Here is a 21,468-nt window from a genome sequence, read left to right as displayed (position 1 = left end):
AGAACAATAGCAAAAAAACCCTCTCTGTCTTGCCTTATGAATCCCTAATTTCTCCATAATAATTTACTCTGAGATGATCTGCATGGGGAGGAACTAACAAAAGTTTGCCTTTGATCATTCTAAGCAACAGGTATTGATTTAGAAAACAGTGGATTCACCTGAAGTCAGTGGAGAGATTTATTTGAATGTTGTTGCTGTTGTTCCTTAGTTACTAAGTCATGTCCGGCTTCTTTAGCAACCCCATGGACTGCAGCCCACCAGCCTCCTCTGTCCATGGGATTCTCCAGGCAAGAATCCTGGATCAGGTTGCCATATCCTTTTCAAGGGGATCTTCTTGACCCAGGGATCAAACCCGCATCTCCTACAATGCCCAGCAGATTCTTTACCACTGGGCCCCCAGGGAAGCCCCTTATTTGCATATAGGGCTCTTAATGTACTTCTGTGACAAATTCATTATTATTTAAATTGAAAGAATGTTTTTTAACATCATAGATGTATCGGTGCTGAAACCCAGAAAGATGATTTCCAAGTGACTGAGTAGTTTCATTGGCACAGAACATTTCATTTCCTCTTAACAGTTAAGGTTTCACTCAAGAGGAAGAAGAATAAGACTTTAAAGTGCGGGGCACCCGACTCACAGCTTGTGTCTCCCCTCAGAAAAAAGGTCACAGACATCCCCAGCCTGGGAGAGATAAGTGGGAGGAAAAGATCAGGGCTAGGAGAGGTGATTGCTGACCGGCTTTCTGTTCTCTCTTATCCCAGAATTTGGCATGCAGTCAGTGTTTCTTTAATTTTATCTTTTGCTTCTATTGATAGCACAGGGCCTGTATGTTGTGTCGTGTAGGGAGGAGAGAGAGAGAGTTCCTTTATAAATAGACACAAGAGAATGACTTCTTTTCATGAGAAAGACATTTTTCTGAATCCTTCCCTGAAAATATGGACAATATTTGAATAAATACTATAGGCGAAAGTTTTCCAGATAAAATGTCTAAGACCATTTCCATTCATTTGAAAATGTTCACACACACAAAGGTCTGGTATTTGCTGAACAATGCCATCCCTGTTAGAACTTCCATCCTAAATTTTAGCACAGAACGTATAATCCCAAAATAAAGATGAGTCAGGGGAACAGGATGTACTTTTCTTTTCATTTAAAAGAATTTTTTGTTGTTGTTTTTTAAAATTCTGGGTAAAAATTCATCAATATCAGCTTCTTAGAATTATCACAAGTGTATATATTTGAAAACTGAAAGGACAGTGTTCATCATAGACTGAGTCAATTTTCAACATTCTAGAGCCCAGTTTTCTTCTCAGAAGCATTTACTAAATTAAAAGTCAAAGATATCACATTAAGAAATCCTACTTGGGTTTACAATATCTATTTATAAAAACGATAATACAAGCACTGAAGGAAATACAATTTACAAAAATGTATTTCTACTTACGCATTTCTCAGCAAAGTAAGACATAACTCACATAACACATCCTCCTGTCTCTTTTCCTGAGCATCCCTGTCATTTATGAAAATATGTGGCTGCTTAATCTATTGATTGAAAATGTTAAAAAGTGCATTTTTAGAATAAATATTGAAAAAGGATGTGGCAGGTGCAAATAGGACTAACCTCTCATTATACTGCACTTAGAACTTTTTTTCTTCCTAAAATTACCTCACTCAGCTTCATTTTGCTTATGTCCTGGGGGGCATGCATAGAATGCTGCTCATGGTAGGCTGTGATTTAAATGTTTGCTAAACAAATAAATAAGAAAATTAATTAAAGGTGACCTACAAAAGTGAATTTCCAAAAGCCCCCATCCTTTCAGTGGGCTAAATATCAGATGGTGAGGGCGTTGGAACCATAGTGTTACATGCTCTCATTTCCATTTCTTCTCTGAAGCCCCACTCTGTTTATTGCTGTGGCATCTGGCAGGCTTTCTTTTCTGGGCCCAGCAGGCTCCACGCAGTGTGTTCTTATTTTCCTGGAACGAAAAGTCAAGGAAATACCATTTCTAAAAATATGCTTTATGAGTTTTTTTAAAATAATATTTCCATTCTCCTGGCTCATTCACTTAGGGGTCTTGATCAGTGACACAGTGCCCAGAAAAAAAGAAATCACAGCAAGTCTAATGTCACCTGTGCAGCAAACGTGACAGCTCCCTCCAGTGTGCACACAGTATCCCCTCTTCTGTTTCTGAGACATCTTATTTTTATGGGTTTATGGCCACGGGCACCCCATGCTCACCAGAAATAGTGGCTGAGACATTTACTCCGTGCTTATTTATATCAAGAATCTTCTTTACATATATTAGCAAGTGTAGCCCTTTAAGGATCCTGTGCAGATGGTGCTGGGCTTCCCTGATGGCTCAGGTGGTAAAGAATCTGCCTGCCAGGCAGGAGACCTGGGTTCGATCCCTGGGTCAGGAAGATCCCCTGGAGAAGAGAATGGCTATCCAGTCCAGTATTCTCACGGTATTCTTGTCTGGAAAATTCCATGGACAGAGGAACCTGGCAGGCTGCAGTCCATGGGGTCTCAAAGAGCCAGAGACTAAGTGACTAGTATATACACATAGAAGGTATTATTTATCATTTTAACTTTACAGATAAGGAAATTTAGACATAGACTTTTTATTTAAAAGCTTTGTCAAGTTCACATGGCTAATAACTTAAGAAGTTGGGATTGCTTTCTTTTTTTTTTTTTCCTTTGAACTTTTTCCTTTTATTTATTGGACTTTCCCTGGTGGCTCAGATGGTAAAGCATCTGCCTAAAGTGCAGGAAACATGGGTTTGATCCCTGGGTCAGGAAGACTGCCTGGAGAAGGCAATGACTACCCACTCCAGTATTCTTGTCTGGAGAATCCCATGGACAGAGAGCCTGGCAGGCTGCAGTCCATGGAGTCAAAAAGAGTTGGACATGACTGAACGACTATTGCTTTCTTTTTTTTTCTTTGAACTTTCTCTTTTCTTTTTTAATTTATTTGTTATTTACTATGAAAGACTCAGTTTTTAAGGATTTTTTTCCTTTGGCAACATTTTATTAGAGAAATATTTAACCGTACAGAAAAGTCAAAAGAAATTTACAGTGGTCACTCAGATGCTTACCTCTACACATTTCTCTCTTCATCCATGAATCCACCATATTATTGGACACATTTCTCAGTAAGTGGTAGATATCTCTACAGTTCAGTTCAGTCCAGTTCAGTCCAGTCACTCAGTCGTGTCCGACTCTTTGCGACCCCATGAATCACAGCACGCCAGGCCTCCCTGTCCATCACCATCTCCCGGAGTTCACTCAGACCCACGTCCATTGAGTCAGTGATGCCATCCAGCCATCTCATCCTCTGTCGTCCCCTTCTCCTCCTGCCCCCAATCCCTCCCAGCATCAGAGTCTTTTCCAATGAGTCACCTCTTCCCATGAGGTGGCCAAAGTACTGGAGTTTCAGCTTTAGCATCATTCCCTCCAAAGAAATCCCAGGGCTGATCTCCAGACATCTCTACAGTTATCCCAAATACTTGGGCATATGTACCATTAGTAGAATTCAAAGTTTATAATTTTTTTACATGATTCTTATTTTTTAAGTAAAATTGTTAGGTTAAAATTTGCCTATTTACGTAAAATGCATAGATCTACAGTGTCTATTTCCATGAGTTCTAACAAATACATAGACCTGTGCTATCCAGGTATGTATCACCCCCAGAGAGTTCCCTCATACTCCTTCCCAGCACATCTCGCCCTCCACCCACTTCCCAGAGTAAATCAATTCTAATTCCGTGCGTGCTCTGTCACTTTAGTCATGACCCACTCTTTAAGACACAATTCCATGAACAGAGGAGCTTGGCATGCTGTATTGTCCACGGGGTCTCAAAGAGTAAGAAGCGACTGAGCTGCTAACACTTTCACTAGTTCCAGAACTCCGCATAAATCGATCCATATACTGATGCTCTTCTGTGTCAGGCTTCTTTTCCATAGTATGCTTTTGAGATTGTTCTTGGGTCTATCAGCGGTTCACTTCTGTCTCCTGCTTAGTGACGTCTGGTTGTGTGACTGTTTCACGGTTTGTTTATCCATTGTTCTATGGATGGACACCTGTGCTCTTCTCAGGCTCCAACTGCTATGAATGAAGTTGCCATGCACATTCTCAACCAAGTCTTTTGTGACCCTAGGGATTCATTTCTATTAGGTCCGTATCTGAAAGTGGAATTTTAATCATAGTAGGTATAGTTTTAGAAGAAGTCTTTGTCCAAAGTTAGCTGCACCCTTTTGTATCCACACCACCACTAGATGATGGCTTTAGTTGTTACATACCCTTAGCCATCTGGTCTTGTCAGTCTCTTTAATTTTAGCCATTCTGGTAAGCTAGAATTCGGTTTGTAGTGATATTTCATTGTGATGTAATATGCAATTTTGATAACTAATATGTTGACGTCTTCATGTGCTTACGAGCTATTCATATATCTTTAAAGTTTTTTTTTTTTTTACATTATTACATTATTACATTATTTGCACATCGTTCTGTGTTGGGTTGTTTGCATGTATTTTTATTTTTGAGGTATAAGATATATGTCTCTAGTATTTTATTAATGTATACATTGCAACTATTTCCTTCCAATTCTAATCTATGGATTGCCTACTAATTCTCTTAATGATGTTTTTTTGTTGATCAGAGGTTTTAACTTAGAGGGTATAATTTATTAGAATCTTTTCATAAATTCTGAAATTTTTTTCATACATTTCAAAATCTAGTCATAAGTACTGTTATCTGTATCCTAAAACAGCTTTACGCTCAAGTCAAAAAAAATTCTGTGGTTTCTTTGAGAAATTTTATAGTTTAAGCTTTTATGCTTAGATTTATGATCCTTATTGAAGTTTTGTATGTTATAAGAGGTCAGGGTAGGGCTTATTATTTTCTTTATAGGATATTTAGTTTTTCTAACAGTATTTTTGAAAAGCCTTTGCTTTCCTTGTTGGAATGCCTAAGTGATATTTGCAAAAATCAAGTGACCAGATAAATGTGCACCTACTTCTAGCTCTCTATGCTGTTCCACTGATTTTATTGCTTCTTATGCTTGGGCCGTACTGTATTGATTACTGTAGCTTTACAGTAAGACGTCAAGCCAGATATGTAAGCCCTCCATCTTTGTTGTTCTTTTGTAATATTGGCTTAGATATTTATTCTGAGAATTTATATAAATTTTAAAATTAGCTAGTCAGTTTCTAAAAGTAATCAGTTTAGTCAGATTGCAGTTGAGAATATGTTAAATTTAAGTCTCAGTTTGGAAAGAATTGACATCAGTATTGAGCCTTTCAATCCATAAATATATGTTGTCTCTTCATTAATATTTCTCAGCAGTGTTTTATAGTTTTTAGTGTGTAATTTGTGCATACCTCTTGGTTCATTTATCACTAAGAATTTAATGTAGTTTTAATAATTTCAGTTCATTTCAGTCGCTCAGTTGTGTCTGACTCTTTGCGACCCCATGAATCGCAGCACACCAGGCCTCCCTGTCCATCACCAACTCCCAGAGTTCACTCAGACTCACGTCCATTGAGTCAGTGATGCCATCCAGCCATCTCATCCTCTGTCGTCCCCTTCTCCTCCTGCCCCCAATCCCTCCCAGCATCAGAGTCTTTTCCAATGAGTCAACTCTTCGCATGAGGTGGCCAAAGTACTGGAGTTTCAGCTTTAGCATCATTCCTTCCAAAGAAATCCCAGGGCTGATCTTAATAATTTAGGTGTAATTTAAATTTTTTATCTTCCAATTCTTTCCTGCTAATATGTAAAACTGCAGTTGTGCTATTTTCCTGATACCAAAATCAAACAAATGTACAGACCAATATTATAAATGTAGACTCAAAAATATTCAATAAAATTCTAGCAAATCAAATGCAACAACATGTAGAGAGGATTCTACACCATGACTAAGTGGGATTTGTCTCAGGAATGCAAGGTTAGTTCAACATTCAAAAATTTATCAATGTAAGACTCCATATTAATAGAAGAAAAGACAAAAGCCTTATGACTATCTCAACCAATGCAGGAAGAGCATTTGTCAAAATACCTTTCATTAAAAAACACTCGGGCATCCCTGGTGGCTCAGTGATAAAGAGTCCACTTGCCAATTCAGGAGACACGGGTTTGATCCCTGACCCAGGAAGATCCCCCATGCCACAGAGAAACTGCGGCTGTGCGTCACAACTATTGAACCTGTGTTCCAGAGCCCTGGGGCTGCAACCGCTAAAGCCTGTGCACCTTAGAGCCCGTGCTGCACGATGAAAGAAGCCGCCTCAAAGAGGACTAGAGCTGCCCCCACATGCTGCAGCCAGAGAAAAGCCCACACAGCAAGGAAGACCCAGCACAGCCAGAAATAAATAAGTCATTAAAAAAAAAAGCCTCAGCAAACTAAGAATCTAGAGAAACTTTCTCAACCTGATAATGAAATATCTGTGAGCATCCATGGTGAAAGACCGAAAGTTTCCTACTTGAGATTAAAAAAAAACAACAAAAAAAGTTGTCTGCTCTTGCCACTTTTATTCGTTATATTTTGGAGATTCTAACAAAAGCAGGCAAGTAAAATAAAAGGCATCTGGATTGAAAAGGGACAAACAAAACAGGGCTTTCCTGATAGCTCAGTTGGTAAAGAATCTGCCTGCAACGTGGGAGACCTGGGTTCGACCCCTGGGTTGGGAAGATCCCCTGGAGAAGGGAACAGCTACCCACTCCAGGATTCTGGCCTGGAGAATTCCATAGACTCTATAGTTCATGGGCTCGCAAAGAGTCGGACATGACTTTTACTTTCACTTTCAAACAAAACAAACTCTGTGTGTAGATGACACAGTCTTATATATATGAAATCCTAAGGAATTCACCCAAAAACTGTAGATCTAGGAAATGAGTTCAGCAGACTTGCAGGATTAGAAGATGAGTATATTAAAAACTACTTACATTTCTTTACAGCAGCAATGAATGATCTAGAAAGCATTTCAATTTAAAATGGTATCAAAAAAAAAAACTTAGGACAAGATTTAATAATGGAAGTACAAGACATATACAATGAAAACTACAAAGCATGTTTAAAGAAATTAAAGATGATCTAAATCAATGGAGAGATAGTACATGTTCCTGTATTCAACATGTATTTTTCAGTATTATTGTTGTGTAGGCTGTCGTCCCTTACCTTCTATTTCTATTCATTTTATTTTTCTGGCCTTTTTATTTGGCCCCAAGATTTTCTATCTTCCTTTTTAGGTTTAAGATCCTGAAATTTATTTTACAGCTTAGAACTCTCTTAAAATCCTGACCCTCATTTCAGGAGGTCTTTGATGCATGTCCACATGGATATTCCATTTTAAATTCCCCAGACTCAATTATTTTCTTCCCAAATCCTTTCCCCCCGTGTATTTTTTTAAAACTGAGATAAAAAGACACTGTTCACCCCATTACTTAATCCACATTTATTTCTAGCTTCTCTCACTTTCCACATCCAATCACTTAAGTTCTGTGAATTAATCTTATAAAATACCTCTCAAACTGATTTGTGTTTGTTTTCAAGTTTTTTTTTTCTATTATTTTAAAGTAATAGAATTTCATTTTCAAAAGAAGGTTCGAATACTGGAGTCAAATACATAAGTAAATGGATGGATGGTGAGAGCCAGGTTCTCTCTGTCAGGGCTTTTGCAGATAAGCAGGGAGGGAAAACCAAAATGAACCATTTAGTACTGGGGTATAGTTGGACATATTAGTATGAATTCATGTTTAGTGTAATATATATACTGATTAATGATTATAGAAGCAATTTATATATATATATATATATATATATAGCTGTTGCTGCTGCTAAGTCACTTCAGTCATGTCCGACTCTGTGTGACCCCATAGACAGCAGCCCACCAGGCTCCCCCGCCCCTGGGATTCTCCAGGCAAGAACACTGGAATGGGTTGCCATCTCCTTCTCCAACGCATGAAAGTGAAGTCGCTGAGTCGTGTCTGACTCTTAGGGACCCCATGGACTGCAAGCCTACCAGGCTCCTCCATCCATGGGAGTCTCCAGGCGAGAGTACTGGAGTGAGGTGCCATTGCCTTCTCCGATATATATAGCTATAATTGTTATATTATACTATATATATATATTTATATGTATATACACACACACAGATACACATACATTTCCTCACTTTCTGCTGAGAGGGCCTGGGAGCAGTGATACCCCAGAAGCATCTAGCACACCCATACCCAGATACTAGTTTCTAAATATCATCTTCCATAAAAAAAAAAAAAAAAAAAGACAAGGGATCTTTGGAAAAATGGCTGGTTCTGGAGCTATGGTAGTGAGAGTACAATGTAAGACTGGATTATCTGGATTCCCTAAAACAGTAAAAGTGCTCAGAAAACAACAGGATGGGGGCCCGTCAGAAGAATGTGAGAGACAACCTAAAAACAGTCACCAGCAGCCAAAGCTGGAATAGTTTGTGCAATGGAATAGGTAATGTGGTGTTTATTGGATTATAATCTAAAATATAAATATGCATGAGTTCACTGTAATATAAAGGGTTGAACCAGTGAGTAATGGCAGTAGGAGGAACAAATCTTCCTTGTAGAAGAATTCCAAATAATGTGGGTAGATACAGCCCCCTCCAGAAAGTGAAGCTTACCCTCGTCCGTCAGTGTGGCCCGGGGAGACCGGCTTCCAAATAAGAGTGTATGTGAAGAGGGAAAGTGGTGAGTTCACAGCAGAGAAACCCAACAAACACCACCTAGCCAAGTGTTCAAGGTTAGCGTGGCAATTGCCAAGACTTGTTGATGATATATGCCCCCTGATATGACAAAATGAAAAATGTACCTCACCTCTGTGGTATTCTTCCCCAAACCCATAACCCTGGTCTAGTCATGAGGAAAACATCTGACAAACACAGAGTGAGAACAAAAATACCTGGCTCCTATTTCTTAAGACTGTCAAGGTCATGAGTTAACAAGGAAAAAAAACCGAAAAACTGTCACACATGAAAAGAGACGAAAGAGACACGGTGACTCAATGCAGTGTGATGTCTTGGCATGGACTATGGAACAGAGAAGGTACGCGTGTGGAAATACTGGTGAAATGTGATTGGAGCCCAGAGTTAACAGCGCTGTGCAAGGGCTGGCTTCTCGGCTGTGACAACTGGGCTGTGGTAACATGAAGAGGTTAATGTCAAGGGAAACTGGGTGAGGTGTTTAAGGGGAACTCTTTGTATTAGCTTTGCAACTGTTGTAAATCTCAAACTTTTCCAAACTCAAAACACATATTTTAAAAATTTAGAAGGCCCGATAGGAGATAGACATTGGCCAAGCTACTGGAATTGAAGCAGAGTTTGAGGGCCTGGCGTCCTGACTGGCCGGCCGCTTCCTTACTCTTGACTCCTCCCCAGTCTGCCTCCCTCCCTTCCTGTGACCCGAGGGTCCCCCCGTCCTGTGTGTTGCAAACAACTGCCCCACAGAATGAAATGCCACATCCTGGACCTGTCTTCTGGGGCCCTGCACAGCCTCACCCTTGCCTGGCCTTCACCATCATCTGTTGACCTTCTGGTGGTGCTGGTTTAGTCGCCAAGTCCGTGTCCAACTCTTGCGACCCTATAGACTGTAGCCCACCAGGCTCCTGTGTCTATAGGATTTTCCAGGCAAGAATACTGGAGTGGGTTGCCATTTCTTTCTCTGGTTGACTTTCTGGCCTCTTGTATTTATTTCCTTCATATACTCTGAAGGCGATTTCTTTTTCTCATTCAGACCACAGCCTTCTTCTTGATTTTGCATATGCTTGCCTCTCATTTTCCAAGGCTTTTTTTCTCAAGCCTCTTCAGCCACAAAAACTCTTCATTTTGTACCCTTTTGACCTGGTCCTAAAATGCAGCTCCAGACTCACCTCCTCTCTGAAGTCTCCAAGGAAAGGGAAGGTACTCTGAAATGATTCCTACAAGAACATGTAGAAATTGGCTGTGTGCGTGCAGCTTTCCTCCAAGAGTTGACAGTCTCCCTAAGGAACTGTCATTCATCCCTCTCTGTCTCTCTCTCTGCCAAATATCAAGCAGTACCTAGCACATAGTAGGTATTCAGTAAATATAGAATGGATGTATGAATGCAGAATGGATGGATGGATGAATAACAGCAAGTTTATTTAAAATAAAGGTATTTTTTGAAGTTTTATTTATTTGAATCTAGTTGTTATAAAGCTGCAATTCGACATTTTAGTCAGCAAGTTGATCCCAGTTTGCCAACTTAAAAAGAGAAGTGTTGGGTTTTCAAGAGTAAATAACAATGTGAATTCAACCAGTGCTTTGTGTTCATGCTAAGTCACTTTAGTCGTGTCTGACTCTTTGCAAACCTGTGGACTGTAGCCCGCCAGGCTCTTCTATCTATGGGATTCTCCCAGCAAGAATACTGCAGTGGGTTGCCTTGCCCTCCCCCAGGGGATCTTCCTGACCCACAGTTCAAACCCACATCTCTTGTGTCTCCTGCATTGGCAGGAGGATTCTCTACCACTAGCACCGCCTGGGAAGTCCAATTCAATCAGTATGTATGTACAAAATGTTGCAGGTGGTTAGGTTTTATTCCTTTAAATCAGCAGTCCCTAACCTTTTTGGCACCAGAGACAGGTTTCGTGGAACACAATCTTTCCACAGACGGGAGGGAGGTGGGGGATAGTTTGGGGATGATTCAAGCACATTATGTTTATCGAGTACTTTATTTCCTGCCTCAGATTCTCAGGCATCGGATCCCGGAGTTGGGGACCCCTGCTTTGAAATGAAAAATCTGCAGTGTGCTTACCTTTACTGTAAATGAAGTAGGTAGTGTAGTGTGCCTTTTCAGGCTGCTGGAGTTGTCAGTAAAGCATACATTTGTCTTCATTAGTCATTCCAAGGAGATGCTTTCTGATGCAGGTGGCCCAGCTATTCTCAGGCAGTTTAATTTCCCAATTACTATACCCATGGCTAAGAACAGATAGTGATTAGTTTCACATTTTGCTCACTGGGCAGCTTAATGTTCTTGTCACCTTACATTGAGTTTTAAATGTGCAAAGCGCAAGGAGTGTCAAACATTTTTCTCAGACTTGGTGGGTTGGCAGGGGGAGGGGGGCTCATTCCTAGCAACTTGAATTGCTTCTGGATACAGAAATTGAAGGGCCTGGTTGATTAATGAAAGAACAAGGTAATATGGCAGAAGTACATCCAGGAAGGTAATGTGTGTATATATGTGTGTGTACATTACCTTCCTTGATGTATCTTTTCATCCTTTAGATGTCTCTTTTTCTTTTCTTTCACAGAGCCACCACTTCCTGGTCTGTGCAATCAGAGTGCTAGTTTGATGGCTTAGATTACTACCATTCAAGGAAACACAGGATGGGAGGATGTTATTTACAAAAGATCATTCAACTTTAGTAATTTCCTTCTTTGAATATTCTCAGGCATAACAGGCTCCCCAAAACACAGAATGAGATACATCATTTTTAACCTAATGGATATTCACCACCTTATATTTTGGACAGTTTTGCTCCAGCTTGACTTACTAATGCCTTCTTTCTAAAATTTGGGGCAGAAAGGTAGAAAAGTTTCCTTTGGAGAAAACCAAAACCACACTGGCAGTTTCCCCTGCTGTTCTTTTGCTTAATAGCCTGGGAGGGAAGTTGACTCATTTGTGGAGACTTAACCCAGTGCCATTATTAGCAGAAAAGATTATTTAACGTTATAAGGAGGCATGGGGAAATGTCAGGCACACAGCATCCCAAACATAAACTTTATTTGCTGTCCTCTGGAAGAATTTGTTTGCGTATAATGTTGTTCACACCACTGATAACAGAAAATGTATTTAATAACTACTCAGAATTAATATGCTATAGTATGCATGGCTGCCTAATTTAATTTATCTCTGATTAAGCCTATTATGTTTGAGATCACTTTACAGAAGAGATTTTTTTTTTTTTTTTGCCAGCTGTAAGCTTATTTGAATTGTAATATAAGTTAATAATGTGTGAAATAACCAGTGGTGCCTACTTCTAAATGTTCTTGCCAGCTGACTTCCTGGGATGATGCAGACCCAGATCGTTTATTGGCATTTAGTTACTGTCTTGCCCGAAGACCAGATATTGGAATATCTGGTTTTCTAGGTTGAAAACATCTTAGTTTTCTAAGATGAAAACTAACTATTTTAGGGGGCAGGGACAAATTCAAGTGGTACTTGAATTCTGAAATCCAGAGAGAAAGCCATTGCATTAGAAAAGTGGTTGAAAATCAGTGATTGACCATCACATAATGTAAAAGTCAACACATAACTTTTGGACGATTTTTGTCCTGAATATATTCCTTCAACATTAGATAGTCATGCGATCGTGTAGAGTGGGAACCTCAAGGCTTTGGCGATGCTCTGGGCAGCTTTTGCCTTGATGCCTGGGTAATTAGGTCTCTTCTGTGGGCCCAGCGTGAGAGAGGGAAGGACCCTGTACCGTGTGAGGCTGCTGTTCTGTGGCTTGTTCTCTGAGTTATATGCCAAGCTTGTCTTTTTGCTTCAGCTGAACCAGCTGTTTCATCTGCCAGTTTAATTCTTCTTTTCGATGTCAAGAGTGGTTATCTCCAAAAAAAAAAAAGTGACTGAGCTCATTATGTCTCTTTGCTCAGCAGTTGGCTTCATATAGTTCGCATTTCTCAGAATATGAACTTTATTATTTGTGTATATATTTAAATTTGGTAGTCTGATTGCATCGTACCCACTTCCTCCTTGGAAGGTCTTTGCTTCTTTTTAAAATTAATTAATTTGGCCACGTCGGGACTCAGTTGTGGCACGTGGAATCCTCATTGCAGGATGCGGGACCCTTCACCGTGGTGCATAGACTGTGGTTGCAGCACTGGGTCTCTGGAGCGCAGGGGGCAGAGCATATGGGCTCAGTAGTTGTGGTTCCCAGGAAGGCTTAGTTGCTCCGCAGCTCATGGGATCTTAGTTACTGGACCAGGGATCAAACCCATGTTCCCTGCATTGCAAGACAGATTCCTAATCGCTGGACCACCAGGGAAGTCCCAGGCCTTTTCTAATTAGAATGCTAGCCAGTCCTCCAAGGCCTTCTTCAAGTCCTACCTCCTCTGTGCAGAATTCCTGACCATCTCAGGCTACAGCTATTTCCTTCTTTGAGTCTCCTCTGTGAGGTCATTTGCTTTATCATCTAGTCACCTTTTCCTGTGTGAGCTCCCCGAAGGCAGAAACCTTGGGTTTGAAATCACTGTAGCCCCACAGTACCTACCTAAAACATTTTCCTGTGCAAAAAAAAAAAAAAAAAGCAAAAAACGAAACTCAGTGGATGGTGGTGATTGATAATCAGAATGAAAACACAAGGGAGAAACATATCATGAACCCTAGTAGTGTTAGTCGCTCAGTCGTGTCCGACTCTTTGCCACCCCACGGACTGTAGCCCTCCAGGTTCCTCTGTCCGTGGGATTCTCCAGGCAGGAATATTGGAGTGGGTTGCCATTCCCTTCTCCAGAGGATCTTCCCGACCCAGGGATTGAATCTGGGTCTCCTGCATTGCAGGCAGATTCTTTACCGTTTGAGCTACATTTAAAGTCGGTTTGTGGTTCTCATTTGTTTTAAATGTGAAGTGGAAACGTGCATGCAATCTTTTAAAAGTCAGAGATAATAAAGTAGCTTTCTCCTTGCTTTTGAATGACTCTTGCTAGACCTGTAGTTTGAATCCCAGAATGGATGCCAAGCAGTGTTTCTTCACCCTGGATAACGTTAGAATAAGCTCTGAAATTTTAGACATCTATGTTGATGACCAGGGCTAAACTTCAGTTCAGGTAAGTCAGGGAATGGTATCATTAAAAAAAAAAAAAAGCTTACCAGATGATTTTAGTGAGAAGCCAAGACTGAGAACCACTGGTGTAAGGGAAAGTTAAAGGTCATTAAATGTGCTCCTCTATCTGCTGTTAGATGGCGTTCTACAGCTGGTTAGTGATGAAAGAGGGGTGCTTCTAATGAGAGGATTAACGTGGCAACTTTCTGATGCAGGCAGCCTTTGCCACTTGCAATCCTCCTCTCAAGCTACCAACAAAGGTGGCCCACAGTCTTCATTTGTCAGGGGCTTGTGCTGGTTTGGGGCTCCCCTGGTGGCTCTGGAGGTAAAGAGTCTGCAACACAGCAGACCTGGGTTTGGTCCCTAGGTTGGGAAGATCCCCTGGAGATGGGAATGGCAGCCCACTCCAGTATTCTTGCCTAGAGAAATCTATGGACAGAGGAATACAGAAAGCCCTACACAAAAACCTCTCAGTTGGTCACTCTACTACTAAAGCTCAGCATTTGGATCCTACAGAACTGATGAACTTTATTTTGACAGAATTGATTAACTTCCTCTTGAGAAGAAGGAAATGTATTTTGGGGGTGGGAATAGAGTATTCAATGAAAACATAGACATAATTAGAACCTTAGCAATCTTGAGGGGTGGGAGACATATCAAGAGAGAACGAAAAGAACATTACAACAGGTTTTGATAGAATTCTTGCAATTAAGGTGAAATGGGGAGAGGGGAGCTTCGTTGTATTGGGGATTGGCCCAGAAGTTCGTTTGAGGTTTTCTTTTCATCTTACAGAAAAACCCAAATGAATTTTTGTCCAGCTCAATGGCTAACTAAAGAACATTGAAATATTTGTTCACTTTTATCTCCACTACGTAGCAGAATTAAAAATGATTTTGTAACGTAAGAAGGCATGAAATGGAAACCCCAAATGTGTAAATATAATCAGCTAAATTATAAGCTACTTGAGGTTAGTTATTTTTAAAAGAAAACAAAGACTTACTGAAGGCTCCATGGAAAGTTACAGAGCATCTGGCTCCTGGCTCTTTTCTCTGGTAAGGTTCTTGGGCCTCCTTCCTACTAAATGCTTCCATTCCCAGCAAACAGCACTGTCTTTTCCTTTTAGATAAAAATGAATGTTGGTAGATTGATAGAAAAAGTGAACATATTTTTCTACTAGAAATACCTTAATTGTTTGAATTGGTAATTGTACCTGAAAGTATATTCATCCTGAATACCGATTTGAGGTGTATTCTGGAATAATGGTACAGTCCTGCCGTGTAAGGATTAATTTATCCCACAGTTATTTTCCATTCCGGTCATGTTGATCACTGAGCAGCCAGTCCAATTACTCCACGGTTGATTCATTTCATTCACCGTCTGCCAAAATCGCCAGATGTGTCCCAGTAATATGTCTATCTTCATAACCAAATTAAATCCACTGACTTGGCAGCAGTTCAACCAATGCTTTGGTGATCACCTGCCCAAGACATGGATGGTGCCATAGCTAAAATGTTAAACTAAGAAATAGCTGGTTTCACTGAAATTATGAAAGATATTTTTTTCTCCCACTCTAAAAGTTATATGCTGCTATAGGAGAAAGCACCAATAAATAAAGCTCCCGACACATCACATTTATCCTTTTTTTCCTTAACCAAACATTTAGGTGAAGTAGTAAAACTCAGAGAAACATATTTTAGGATGAGAAACTGCAGATCAGCTCATCCATCCTTTCTAGAATATGCTAATACGTAGTACCTGGGTGGGGAGGGGAAATGTGGAAAGGATTTGTAGGCTGTCCCTGGTGGCTCAGATGGTAAAGCATCTGCCTGCAATGCAGGAGACCCCGGTTCAGTCCCTGGGTCAGGAAGATTCCCTGAAGAAGGAAATGCAACCTACTCTAGCATTCTTGCCTAGGAAATCGATGGACAGAGGAGCCTAGCAGACTACACCCATGGAGTCACAAAGAGTCAGACACATGGAGTGACTAACACTCTCAGATTTGTAATATTCCAGGTAAAAGAAAATCAAGCTACTGCCTTAAATGGGGGAGGGGACAGGCATGACATGAAGACTCATATTCCAAAATTATCCAACCACAGAACTCTTCATTGTGAGTATCTGGAGGGACTTCATCCAACTTCCTAATTTTGTAGATAGATAAACTACAGGTTAAGGAACTGACCCAAAATAAAGTAATTTTCTTCCAGGCCTTCTCCCCACCCCCACTTTCACACAGCCTTCCCTCGTTGCCTGTAAGTACTCCCCTCTTGCTCTTCCGTGACTGACAAGCTGCTTCCCGTTGACCAGCCTGCCAGTGATCTGGGGCTTCCCTGGTGGTGCTCGTGGTAAAGAACCTGAATTTTTCAAGAGTCAAGGTTTCAATATCTTCTCATGTTCTGATTTTAATAGATTTAATTTATTGAACACCTATAATATGTCAAGTTCTTTATATGCATTTTATGATTTCATCCATGTAACAGCCTGCAAAATGGATAATAGTATGTCCATTTTCCTCTTGGAGAGATTATTTAGCTCCCTAAAGGTCCAGGAGTTGGTGATGGACAGGGAGGCCTGGCGTGCTGCGATTCATGGGGTCGCAAAGAGTCGGACACGACTGAGCGACTGAACTGAACTGAACTGAAAGGTCAGACATTCAGTAAGTAGAAGTGAAATTGAAAACAAGGTCAATCTGACTACAGAGTTTTTCATCTTATCAAACTCAGAGATGGAGATGTGGTTTCAGCTACATTAGGATCATTCTTGTTGACAACGTGAATACCTCTTTAAAAACTAATTGGCCCATAGTTGAGTATAGCAGAGAGTAGAAAGAATTGCATATTACTTTGCCAACAAAGGTCCGTCTAGTCAAGGCTATGGTTTTTCCAGTGGTCATGTATGGATGTGAGAGTTGGACTATAAATAAAACTGAGCACCGAAGAATTGATGCTTTTGAACTGTGGTGTTAGAGAAGACTCTTGAGAGTCCCTTGGACTGCAAGGAGATCCAACCAGTCCATCCTAGAGGAGATCAGTCCTGGGTGTTCATTGGAAGGACTGATGTTGAAGCTGAAACTCCAGTACTTTGGCTACCTGATGCGAAGAGCTAACTCATTTGAGAAGACTCTGATGCTGGGAGGGATTGGGGGCAGGAGGAGAAGGGGACGACAGAGGATGAGATGGCTGGATGGCATCACCAACTCAATGGACATGGGTTTGGGTAGACTCCAGGAGTTGGTGATGGATAGGGAGGCCTGGCGTACCGTGATTCATGGGGTCACAAAGAATCAGATACGACTGAGCGACTGAAATGAACTGAAGTAGAGAAATTTGTAGGAAATGTACTTAGGAAAATAAAAATACATTGAAGTAATATATTAAAAGAACAACCAGCAAGCTGTCTTAAGGGGGATGAGGTGAGGAATACCTACATATATACATTAATATACATATGTGTGTGTATGTACATATACATTTAGGCAATAAAAGGGTGAGTACATAATTGGAAGGTGATCTCGCAACTATTTGCAAGAATCTCATATGTATATAATTTCTAGCTGGATAATGGTGATTTTTTTATATGAATTCTGAAGGCCAGCTGTTGAATGAGTAACCGGAGTTTCACAGCTAACATTGGGTGGTAGGAGTTAAGCAACTGCCTTCCAAGTGAGTGCTCATTTAGTTATCTTAAAGTCAGGTTGTTTTCTGCTGTCTCCCTTCTTATTTAATAAACTTACATAGCTTTTCTTAAAATAGTATTTGTTGGACCAGCCCCCTTACTGTTCTGTTTTTAAATCATTTTCTTGACGTCTGTTTCTTTTTTTCCTGCCTGCTTCCCTCCATCTCTCCCTTCATCTCTCCCTCCTCCCTTTCCACCTCCCTCCTCTCCTTCCTTCCTTCTTATTTGAAAATGGATGTGGCATCTACTTCAAATTGACCTTTGGTCCAAACTTCTAGAACCAGGATAATGATGAGATGCTGTAAAGATAAATTTGTAAGAGTCCAGCTCACTTTGAACTTGTACTCTGTAGAAAATCACCGAGAATTAAAGTGATTTTGACAATACCCTACCTGAAAGTAGTTGTTAGGTAGTTAGCAATTGGTTTAGGGTAACACCTAAGGTTCTCTGGATAAACTGTCTAGACTAGGGTGACGTACATAGTAAGCGCACAGATGACAAAGTAAAATTCATAAGACTGGGAGCTTGTGGTTCTGTCAGATTGAACACATGCATTTAAATCTTCTTATTGCAAAAATCTCCCTAAAATTTTGGCAAAGAATAAGAAAAAAAATACTATACAGAGATAGAGACTGAGAGAGAGCAGAGAAGCAGGTGGTACTAAACAGGAGATATGAGCAAACTTTGGGAAGCTGGCCCTGTGATGGGGGCACTGGTGAGGGGTCCCGAGAGAAGCCTGCAGATCTATTCTGCAGGATCCTGGGGAGGCTTAGAATGGGCGTGCGGGTGAGCCTGGAGGAGGCTGACAGTGGTTGCAGAGTGATCAATAATACTTGGTGAAAGAGTGCATGCGCGAACTTGGCCCTGTTCCTCTCCCACCCTCACACAGCCGCTCCCAAACCTGTGTCCCTGATGGAGGCTTGGGGCGTAGTCTTGGGCTCCGAGATGTTCCACACTCAGGAAACTGAAGCCTAGGATAGAGAGGGGAAACCAGGGGAATTCAATGCAACCCCGTAGAGTGAACAGGTAGGTGAGACCCGCCCGGACTGTCCTACAGCTGAGCCCCGAGAGCATTTGTAGCAACGACAGGCTCCGTAGACAGGAGATTAAAGGATTCTTATCTAGAGAAACTAAATGACCGGACTGGCATTTGGAGTCCCACCCAGTTACCTCGGGGGACGCCTGCCGGATAAGCGTACCAGCCCCCAGTCAGTGTTTCCAATTCATTGTGTGAGGACTCACCATCCCTAAATATAAATAAATTCTTTGTATTACTTATGTATAATACATATGATGACTATCACATATAGATGTGAGTATGGCTCCCAATAGAAAATACAGAATAAAATATTGAGATCAAAATAGAAATGGGTTAGAGGGTTTGGGGAAAATATTGACAATTCAAGAAGCAAAAGAAGAGCTTTTAAAAACCTATAGTATCTTCAGAAAGATGGGAGACAATATGACATCCGTGAAATAAAAGGTAAATTCTATGAAAAAAAGAAACAATCAGAAAATGAGAAAAAGATCTTGGAAATTAAACTCATAGTTAAAAACAAAATTATTCAGAGGTGTAAAAGGTCATGTCATGCAAAGTTTCTAGAAAGTAGATTAACAGGCAGCAGTTATAGCAGGGTAGGGGAAAGAAGGTTAAAAAATGGATTGAATCAGCCCACCAGCTTCAGCATTTTACCTTAGCTATTCCCCAAAGGAAAGATAGAAAAAAAAAAAATGATGTATTATATCAAAGAATAATACAGGAAAAATTTCAAACCAGAATAGGAATTTCCAGTTTTAAAGGGGAGAAAGTGCCCAGAACAATGGATAAGTAAAGAAGTTTCATTAAGGTTCTTTACTCTGAGGTTTCAGCATCCCAGGGACTTAAAAGATTCCTAAATCTTCCAGCGAAACAAACCAGGTCACAGATGAAAGGTCAAGAGAACAAGTGGCCTTCAGACTTCTCAACCGCAGCACTGGACGCTAGAAGACAGTGAAACTCAGCCTTCAGAGTTCTAAAGGGAAATGACTTTTACTTAGAATTAAGCCTCATTGGAAAAGACTTTGATGGTGGGAGGGATTGGGGGCAGGAGGAGAAGGGGACGACAGAGGATGAGATGGCTGGATGGCATCACTGACTTGATGGACGTGAGTCTGAGTGAACTCCGGGAGTTGGTGATGGACAGGGAGGCCTGGCGTGCTGCGATTCATGGGGTCGCGAAGAGTCGGACACGACTGAGTGACTGAACTGAACTGAACTGAGAAAACTTAATAAGCAGGCAAGCGTGAGAGTAGAAGTTAAGACGTTTTTCAGACACACAAGAAAGGTCTCAACAAATTTACCTCCCGTGTACCTTTTCTCAGGAAGCTACTAGAGAATGAGCTCCACAAAAATGAGGCTGTAAACCAAGAAAGAGGCAACCATGGGATCCAGGAGGCGGGGGACCCAGCACAGGCGAGAGGCACAGGGATTTCGCCAGATGGTGTTAAAAAGAAGCCCCAGGACAACAGGTGGGCAGCTGGCCTGGGGAACCACTAGCCTGGACGGACTGAATGGGAGGCCTGTGGAGGGACAAACAGGTCTGAGAGGGTCACTGATGGAGTTGCTCACGTCAGAAAGGGTGGTAGTAGGGCTTTTATAGTTCCTCTGCAAAGTTGAAGGCTGTTAGTAATAAATACACACGAAAAGGAAGAAAAAAGACAGCACAAATGAAAAAGATGGAATAAGCTAGGAAGTGTGTTCTTGTAGGGCGTGACTTAAAAGTGAACGATATTGCATGGCATAACAATGCAAACAAAGAATATTGATTTAACCCCAGATTCCAGTTAGCCAACTGGAAAGATGAGAGAAGAATGCTCTTTGGAAGGTGGTGATGGTATAAGAGTGTCGAGTGTTCCTCATTTTACAGAGTAGTAAGACATTAGGTAAGCTCTACAAATGATCATTTAAGAAATATCAGTGTACATGTATCACTTAAATATATGGAATCAGATATCAGAATTGAAAGTTAAAAGTGGTGTCCTTTTCCACGACAGGATTCAACCTCCTTGAGGTGGGGAGGGCTGGGTTAGATTTACTGGTTAGGCTTCCTGCCCTGGGCCAGCCCATAGGTATAACCATACTGAAAGGAACCAGTTGAGGCAAAAGTCTCACCTGTATCAGAGGCTGCTTGCTTAGGCAAAGCATCATCTTTCATAATAAAAGCAAACCAGACTCTGTGGGAGAAGTTGAGGGTGGGATGATTTGAGAGAATAGCATTGAAACGTGTATAATATCATATGTGAAACAGATCGCCAGTCCAGGTTCAATGCATGAGACAGGGTGCTCAGGGCTGGTGCACTGGGATGACCCAGAGGGATGGGATGGGGAGGGAGGTGGGAGGGGAGTTCAGGACGGGGACACATGTATACCCATGGCTGATTCATGTCAATGTATGGCAAAAACCACTACAATATTGTACAGTAATTAGCCTCCAATTAAAATAAATAAATTAAAAAAAAAAAAGTAAACCACACACACACACACACACGTGCTTTCGGAGGAGAAGGAGGGGTGGCAGGGATAAGTGGGGTCGGGGGGCTGATTTGGGTTCTAGGCCTCTTATACCCTGCTTGCCTTTTTAAGCTCTAGGCATGTGTGACTTTGAAAGGTTTTAAGTTGGTTTTTAAATCTACTGGAATCAGAAACAGAGGCTATGAAAGCAAAGCACACAGTACCCCTCTCCCAGAAAAAGCAAACACAGTGCAAGAAGAGGTCGGTGGTGCTTTTCTCGATCTCTTTCAGGACTCGTTTATCTGTCTCATGTCTAACAACAAAATAGGGGCCTGAGAACTGTCTACCAGTCTCACTCCAGCTGACATCTCCTGTCATCTGCAACCACCCCCATATTCTGTGTTTAAACTCTACTGGGGCACTTCCTGTTCCCTTTATAATGCCTGTATTTTCCCTCACCTCAGCCTTTGCTTATATAATTGGTGCAGTGGTAAATAATTCA

The 21,468-nt window shown here is 41.1% G+C and overlaps 1 protein-coding gene across 14 annotated transcripts in view; it reads left to right on the top strand.

The window, feature by feature from the left end:
* Positions 1–21,468, top strand: part of ENOX1 (ecto-NOX disulfide-thiol exchanger 1) — a 680,109-nt gene that overhangs the window by 353,252 nt on the left and 305,389 nt on the right. For 13 of the 14 annotated variants that reach the window (XM_061434507.1, XM_061434500.1, XM_061434506.1 and 10 more), the window contains one exon: positions 19,838–19,984. The exons of the other annotated variant lie outside the window; for it this stretch is intronic. In XM_061434507.1, coding sequence (XP_061290491.1) covers positions 19,897–19,984 — 88 coding nt within the window. In that variant the 5' untranslated portion in view covers positions 19,838–19,896. The remainder of the gene's footprint in view (positions 1–19,837; positions 19,985–21,468) is intronic. 14 annotated transcript variants of the gene reach the window in all.

The sequence above is a fragment of the Bos javanicus genome, chromosome 12 (genome assembly GCF_032452875.1).
Source record: "Bos javanicus breed banteng chromosome 12, ARS-OSU_banteng_1.0, whole genome shotgun sequence".
In the NCBI taxonomy this organism is placed as follows: Eukaryota; Metazoa; Chordata; class Mammalia; order Artiodactyla; family Bovidae; genus Bos; species Bos javanicus.
The sequence above is the reverse complement of the archived record's forward strand: the minus strand, read 5'-3'. Positions and strand labels throughout refer to the sequence as shown.